This window comes from Pyrgilauda ruficollis, unplaced genomic scaffold (assembly GCF_017590135.1).
Source record: "Pyrgilauda ruficollis isolate IOZ18807 unplaced genomic scaffold, ASM1759013v1 scaffold1, whole genome shotgun sequence".
NCBI classification, from domain to species: Eukaryota; Metazoa; Chordata; class Aves; order Passeriformes; family Passeridae; genus Pyrgilauda; species Pyrgilauda ruficollis.
This window is the reverse complement of record NW_024508100.1, coordinates 13,786,231-13,794,912: the sequence shown is the minus strand read 5'-3', so window position 1 is coordinate 13,794,912 and position 8,682 is coordinate 13,786,231. Positions and strand designations below refer to the sequence as shown.

Below are 8,682 nucleotides of genomic sequence, written 5' to 3'. Positions count from 1 at the left end.
CAGCAGGACTCACACAAGGCACATACACAAGTCCAGGAAAGATTAATCCATGTCACATCCTTCAAGAATACTTTAATTTTTTCAGATCTCTCTTCTGAAATTTGTAGCAACTGGTGAGTAATCTCCACAGCAGAGCCACAAAACATTTTCAAGTGGAACAAAACTAAACCAAACTCCTCCTTTGTTGAGAATGTTGTGCTAGCTATTTGGTCAAGATTTAACACATTTTCTGTTTATGGTTTCATAAAGCATCCTGCTGTGCATTCCTGCGCACTGCCAGCCTGTGCCACCTTAGCAATCACACCTCACCACAATGCTGGAAATGACCAGGCTGCAGCTCCTATAAAAGCAGAGCCAGGGTAAAGGAACAACAGGACCACTCACTTCCTCTCCTAAAAACAGCAGGTGCTGTGCTAGAAACTGCACTGACACCAAGATGCAACTCTGCAGTTGCTCTGTCTGTATACTGAAGTGCTTGTTTTCTGAATCTGGCAAACAAGGAATTGCCCAGAACTATGCTAAACAGTGCAAGAAATTGAAAATTCTTTCTTTCAAAGGCAAAACATAGAAACACTTTGCCTTAGGACTAAGATGAGGACACTAAAAAACAGACATGCTACTTCCTAACCTAATGATTTCTTTCATGTTACAATCTAAGTTGCTCACATTTTTGGAAAAATTCCAATTACATTTTTTAAGGCAGTAAAATCACTGTGAATCCTCCACTGCCCTTCCCAATTTCCACAAAGAAAAACTGCTGGCAATCAAAAAACTAAAATGGAATTTGAAGCACACCCAAGAGAGAACACACAGCAACAAAGTAAAATAGGGCTAACAAGATACAAACCAACTATTTGTGTCTGGGTTTTTTGGTATGTGTGTGCATCTGCATGGTGTTGCACAAGACACGCTTATGCAGATAAAGAAGTATTTATAGCTAGCCCTGAACTAAATTCTGCAATTACACTGCACATACAGAACTATCACACAGATACTTGGACAGAGACCAATGAAGTTGAAAGGCACTGCTGTCACATTTTATATGCATAATGACAACAGCAACGTGGATCTCAGGATCACACCCCATTTCACAGCACATACCATGGCTGGATTTTGAACAGATCATGTACGATTTTATTAGAACTACCAAAATCAAGAAGAAACACTAGAACAGTCTTATTTAAATAATAAAAAAAAAAGGTCCTGTAAACTCACTTGGAGATTTTAAGAACTAAGTTTTTGTTTGTCACCAGCTAGCTATTAAAACAGATAATTTCAAGACAGAAAACATAGTATATGTACAGATCTGTGCTTCTATCTTTGTTGTAACTGTTGAAGTAATTCTCCAAACAGAACTATGAAGCTCTTGGAAGGATTCTGATCATATGGTCTGCAAGGCTGCGGCTTCTGTATCAAAATCCTTATTTTGATGGCCAAGAGATGGCAATTTATTTAAATGTTGTAATGTACTGGTATAGCAATGAACAGATCAGTGCAGTTGCTATTAGTTGTAAATGCCAAAGGCTTCCAAGTCAAGTCACTCAGGAGAAGCCAAAGCAGAAAGACGAGGTGGAGGTTGGGCACAGAAGTAGCTGCAATAGCACAAGGCCCCTTCTTGCGCGTGAACACACCCACTGGGGTTCACAGAGGTGGAAATAGACAACTTTTACCAGTAAACAAATCAGCAAATAGAACAACAGAGAAGACTGAAGGTTTAAATGAACACAGATGAGGGGGCAACATGACAGAAAATACAATTAAAAGATAAATAAAAAGCAAAGGGTTTCTAAATTGAAAGAATTTACAACTTGACATGGTTCTAAATTGTGCTCCCCTCAACTAAAAACCTGTAGATCTTTAGGGCCCGGTCTGCAGATCCTTCCACTCCATGTATCTACAAGCAGCTTAAAAAACAAACATTTCTTTCTCCCCACCCCACAGTCCAGCAGTAGAAACAGCACCAAGAGATGGGCTAGAGTTCACTTTACTTAAAACCAAATTCTCTCCTAAATTATGCAGCAAAATTTACACATTCTGAGAAAAACTGAAACATAATTAAGGATCTGGAAAAGTAGACATGAAAAAATAAGGGAACTGAGACTAGAACACAAAGGCACTGGCACACAGAACAGACAACATCCAACTTTTAACCACCCCTTTCCACACTCAAAGGAGATGCAGAACCCGAAACATGTCAAATACAAAAGATTTAATCAGATCTTTCTCAGGGAACAGTTAACTTGCAAGTTTGCTTCTACAAAGAATCAAAACCTCCTCAACTTCTCTCACTTTAGGATATGTCATTAAAGTCTATATTCAAAACAGAATTTTTTTTTAAGTAATATGGGCTATAACTCCTCATGCTTTTGATCAAACACTGAGCTTGTACTACTGGATATCAGAAATAAATATCCTTTACAGGGACACTCAGTTTTTTCTACCCTGCTCAGAGCATGCAACTCCAATCTAGAGAGGGCACCGTGAAAGGCCAACTACTCGACCAAGTTCAGTAGTTCTGAATGTTCTGAAATGCTGCATATTACATGCAAACACTAAATGAATCACTTCCTCTAGCCCAGGTATTTCACACCACTCTCCTTTTAATCTTCTTCTCTGAAACCTGCTAGGATTTATTATTGAGACTACCTATATAGCTAATTGCCAAGGCTTAGCTGAAGAGATTTTTTTCTTCCTCGAAGACCTCCACCATCCCCTGCAGTTTCTCCCAATGACACCAACATTAAAGTTTAGCAAGTGAACATTCTCTTTGCAAAAACCTCAGGTCTAATCTCTACTCTGTTCCAGAAGAATCAATTTATCATTTCAGAAGAAGACTGCAGGGTCTTGGAAATAATTTTGAGACCATAATTTTGAGGATAATGTCCATAATGTCTGTCTGTCGTTCCAAAACCAGAAGTTCTGCAACTGTTGAGTTTCTGACTATTTTACGTGTCTTAATGGCAAACACCTTGCAGATGTCTCAATAAAAGTATCTGTAATCCTTCTTTAAAGCCAGTGATTTTTTTGTTGTTTTTGTTGTTGTTCTTGGCTCTCCTACTTAAGAGCCACTTTTGGCCCCTTCTCAGTCTTACAGGTAAACCTGTAGTTCTTCAATCAGTTTAATACAACACTAGTTAGTACTGGCAGGCTTCTCCTAGTCTATATTCTCTCTCTGCCCTGTCCACTTCCCATCTCAAAAACTTTCTTGAAGTGACTGTGTCACTTGTGCTTGCAAATTGAGAGTGCATAATTTCTAGCTGTTCCTGACAGCCCTACTCTTCTGTCAAAACAAGAAATAAGTAAATTTGCTGAATTTCCAGCTCTAGTTATCAACCAAGTGAATGAAATGTCAGATATTCTGCAACTAAGAATAAGATTTAAAGGAATCAGGTGCACTAGTTGCAAAAATGAAGTTGCTAAAGTTAAACAATTAAACACAGTTCATTTTTTCTTATTTAATAAATTATATAAAAAAGTGAAACTTTTTTTTACACATTATTAAAAAACAGTTTCTTATCTAACTTCAGCAATAATACAAGCAAAAATGAAACCGATTTAGATTTTTGGGTGGACATTCCATATCCCATTTAAGTGGAGTCCGGTGTGCACAGCCTCACAAGTACTGATGACTTTTCACTCCCAGGGTTGGTCTTCTTATGTGCTGTTCTGGTTCCACAGATGACCTCACTGTTCATTTGGGGAAAACAAAACCAAAACAAACGAAACAAAAAACAAACCCATGTTGCTTGGTCAACATTGAAAAAAACCAACAAAATGTGGCAAGTTTCAACACCTGTTCAAACCGTTTAGTACTTTTGTATCATCATACAGATGTTCAATTATGTTTGTCACAGCAACAGTAACATGGCATTTTATCTTTAGCCTTGTAGGAAAAAATGAAATCCAACAGTTTATGCACATACACACACAGAGTACACTTGACAAGAACACTTTTATGTGGTTTACATTTCACTTTTATTTAATCCTCAAAACTGCCCATATTGCAGGGATTTTCTTGATGAAATATGGAACTGAGCAATTAATTCTACAAAATTATGGTAAAAACTTGCTCGTTTTTCTACCTTTATTGCTAAGAAACTTTACAGGTGCACAGTTTGTAAAAATAACCCTTTTAAGACTGAATGAATACACATGCTACAGGATTTTAAAAAATGACATTAGCATAGCACCTCCAGATGGGGCAAATGCAGTGCTGAACACAGACAGAATGTTTACGAAGTTAGAACTGCTCATTTATTTTACAGCTTCTAAAGGGAAGAAATTGTTCAGTCCTAAAAGGGTTAAGTAGAAACCCTAATATACTTCTTTTTCTAACAAAGCTGCCACTCAATCCCACAGTACAGTGCTTGAAAACAAAGTCAAAAGTCTGGCACAGGAAAGTATACACATTTGTTCAGTACTCATAAACACAGCTGCTTTTGAAAGAAAGTAAATAATATGGTTAATAATTGAAGAGCATCTTAGTTTCAAGATGGACATCTCTATGGAGTCATTTAATCTACAAGTGGGTAGCTTACTTCCAATAGATAATTTGATTCACTAAGCATTAATATTTTCTACATGGGGAATTCATCAATTTATGTCTTGAATTAAAGTCTTTTCAGGTAACCATTCTGATTTTTTTAAGTCTGTGCAATGAAAACAAGTACAGAATACCATTATTAACATAGTTGTGGGATGCCCTTGGGGCAAATAATTAGAAGAAACATCAGCAGCAGATTATTAAAGACTACGCTAGTGTTGAATTCTGAAACACAGTTCCAAGCAACAGAAAACAAGAAAAGGCATAGCTAAATTAGAGCACTCACTTTGCTTCTTCTTCCTATAGTTGGAACTATAACAACATTCTGAACACAGACTCAATTTCTATGTATACAGAATTAACAGCAGACTTAACAGCTAGACTTGAACAGTTATAAGAGTTTCATACTGAAACATTTTATAAGTAGTTTTATCAAAATCTTGAGATATTGTTAATATCATGAAAATTGTTAACAGCTCACAAGGCCAATACATGTAACAATATCACCCCACAGAAAAAAAGTTCAGGAAGATAATATGTCTGAACAACTGGATGTATTAACAACAGTAAGGACCTGGAAGACCATTTCTGTACTACAGAATAACTACTGGCAACAAGACAGCCACAAGCCAAATGAAAAAATGTGGTTTAAAATGATCTTGTAAGCAGAATAGGCTCTTTTTTCACCCACTTGGCTGTAGTGTGTAGAACAGCAGATATTAGGATAAATCTTTACAAGTCAAGGGATATTATATCTATTGGGCAAAATTACCGCATGTAAAGAAACTGAATATAAAAAGTATTGCATTTATATGTAAAAAAATTTAAAATAATGAGTATAAAAGCACGTGTCAAGTTCTGAAAAGCTATTTTAAATAGTCTTTGAAGATTAAAAGGCTTGTTCTGGTTTGCCTGCTGTGTGTCTATCATGGTTTCTTGAATACCCTCTAAATCTGATATATGTCTTGCTTATTTTAATTCTCAGTCTAATTAGTGATGAAAATCTGTGGCTCTTGAACTAAGCTGTACTGTAAGATATTTATGTGCTTCTAACAAAAACACTGTGAAACGACTCCTGTCACAACACAATAAACCAAAATTTTACAGCACATACAAAGGTAAACAGATTTGCAAGTAAATGCCAGTAAACAGTTTAAAACAGAGATAAGGCCACAAGGAATCCTGCCCTTGGTCACTGAAATGGAGATGAGGTGAGGCAGCATTCACTAGTGCTAGGAACCAGCATTGCGACTATGTCACGGGAACACATCTGCAGTACAGAGTAACGAGTATGAAGGCCTGTGGTAGAATACAAGCACATTTCAGGAGGACAGTGGCACTGATTTTACTATTTGCTAAATATGCTTTATAATCAATTTCTTCCTTTAAACACATTGTTTTCACACATACAACGGAGCACTAAAGCAAACAAGTAGAATGGAGCGTCGGAGTACACAAATACGGCGCAGAGACAATGCTTTACAATGGTGGTGGGTGTTGAAACCGGAATCAGTGGTCAGAAATAAAAACCCTATGAAAATGGTCAACAGGTAAGCTTGTAAGCAATGCACTGTAGGAAACCACAGGTTCACATTTACACAGCAGTTGTGACTTTTGCTTCAGGGTACACAAAAGGCTGAACACACCATGAAATTTTGGCTTTTAAAGAAGAAGATCACGCTGTCAGAACTTGTCCTACAAGTCTATGCCTAGCTCTGTGACTACAAATGAACTACTGGGGTATACGTTCAAATACAAATGAAACAGGCAGGTCTACAAGGAGGGACAAAACATGGTAAAGTCAAAATGAAAAACAAATGCAACAACCAACAAAGTCAAAGTGCAAATGAGCCTTGAATTTATGCTGGAGAGAAGACTTGAATGTTGCACAAGCTGTTGGCGGGGAAAGGGAAACCCACAGGAAACAAGGATGGGAGGAGTTGACATCTTCATAGTGCTTTTATGATTTTCTATTTGCCCATTTCTAAGTAATAAAATTTACTTCTAGTTATTACTGTATGATCACTTCACAATGAAAGCACGTTCTCAATACAAGTGTTACACAAAAGTCTGGCCTAATTTACTGAACAGTATGAAGAAAAACATGCTTGTTGTGATTCTCAAGTGATGAAGGGCATCACCTACCAATCCCATTTGTAGCACATACTTCTCATGGTACTTTAGTTTCATGCCAACAAGACAGAAGACATGCTGCCAAATGAAGTTATTGGAAACATTCCACTTTTGAAATAAAACATTTAACTTACACTTAATACAAATTATGTACAAGATTAGAAAAACCTGAACAGGTCCTGAAACATTTTCAGATGTAATATGACTGAGCAAGGAAGAGGGGGAGTAACCCAGTAACAACCCTTCAAAAACACCAACATATGCCTGTGACATGAACAATCATTAATATGACTGCTTGAGATGCCACTTTTAGGAAAAAAAACTCATGTAATGTTAGAACCTCATGAATTATCACTATAAATACATATTTAAAAAAGAAAAACAGAAATAACTATTAACAATGACTGAAAACAGAGCACTAAAGTTAACATACATTGCATGTATTGCAGGCAAGGCAGAGGCATTTTTTAAAGCTTTTGCACAGACTTCATATAATCTTAAAAAAAATATGCTGGCCTTTACAAGGTTCTACTTGCTGAAATAAAAACAATTTCAGTTCATAAAAAGTCACAAGACTTCAGTTTAAAAAAAGGAACAGTTCCAGCCACAGACCAAAAATATATTTTTTTTTTTTAAAACTGGAAGAGTATGGTAATTAGATTATACAAGCATGGTCAGGCTTGGAACCTGAATATACTTCAGAGCAAAAGCTCAGAGGAAAAAAAAATATAAACTATTTGGTAACAAAAGTGTACTATATGTTGTGATACAAAAAAGGTATGGTGAAAATGTACCTTTTATACTAAAGCTTATACAAGTTCCTTGGTCCATAAAAACTATGTTGTGTTCATGTTTTCTAGTTTGCTCAACATGTATCCCAGCCACATTTTTGTTTCTTGCCCACTAAAAAAACCACAGCTGAAAAATAGATTTTCAATAAAGTTCTTATGTTTCGGATGTTGGTTTTTTCTTTTTTTTATTGTGGCTTCTGTTTTTAAGATCAGCACTTGCAGGTAACAAGGTTGAAATCACATCACCTAAAATGGAAAAGTGTTTTCCCATGCAACCACAAAAATTGTTCAGTTCTCTTGAATGTAGCACGAAAAGTCAGTTAAAGTCCAGACAAACAACAGTAGTTAGGAAACTACAGTTGCCGTAGACGATGTGACATTGGTGGGGTTTGTGCTGACGCTTGTGTAACTTCCCTCACTGTTTGTGTTTGTTTCACTGGAGGCCATGAGGCTTGAGTTGGCTCTGAGGATTGCTCCAGCAGCACTGCAGTGTGGCCGTGGCCCTGGTTCCGGTGTGTATGTAAAGGTAAGGCTGGTGGAGTAAATTATGCCATCGTTACGGACCAAAGTTACTGGAACCTGGACTGGCTGTCGGACCCACCTCCAACCCTCTCGAAACGCAGAAATGTCTGGAACAACACAAAGCATGCTCTCTGCACATCTGAAAAACAGGAGAGTCAACTGAGTACGTGTCTTTAAGTTGAAAGAATTCAATAGAACAGTTCTGTTGGAAGGGGACCTACAAGATTTGACTAGTGCACACACCAACCACTTCAGGCCTGACCAAAAGTTACAATCATATTATTAAGGCCCAATGCCCTTTATTTGGTTAAACACCTTGGGGCATCAACTGCCTTTCTAGGAAGTCTGTTCTAGTGTCTGACTACTTTCTCAGTAAAGAAATGCTGCCCAATGTCCAGTCTAAATCTTCCCTGGTGCAGTTTTAAACCATTCCCATGTGTCCTGGCACATGATAGTAGGAAGCAGAGCTCAGCAGCTCTGTCACTACTTCCCCTCCTCAGGAAGCTGCAGAGAGCAATGAGGTCACCTCTCAGCCTCCTTTTCTCTAAACCAGACAAGCCCAAAGTCCTCAGCTGCAACTCCTTGGGCTTTCCAGCCCTTCACCATCTTTGCCATCCTCCTCTGGACATGTTCTGGTACCTGAACAACATTCTTAAAATGGGAGCCCCAAAGTGCACGCAGGACTTGTGGTGA

At 37.6% G+C, this 8,682-nt stretch overlaps 1 protein-coding gene across 4 annotated transcripts in view; it reads right to left on the bottom strand.

Moving 5' to 3' along the window:
• Positions 1-1,222: 1,222 nt before the first annotated feature.
• Positions 1,223-8,682, bottom strand: part of RBPJ (recombination signal binding protein for immunoglobulin kappa J region) — a 60,016-nt gene continuing 52,556 nt past the window's right edge. For all 4 annotated transcript variants that reach the window (XM_041475575.1, XM_041475658.1, XM_041475411.1 and 1 more), the window contains exon 11: positions 1,223-8,128. In XM_041475575.1, coding sequence (XP_041331509.1) covers positions 7,813-8,128 — 316 coding nt within the window. In that variant the 3' untranslated portion in view covers positions 1,223-7,812. The remainder of the gene's footprint in view (positions 8,129-8,682) is intronic.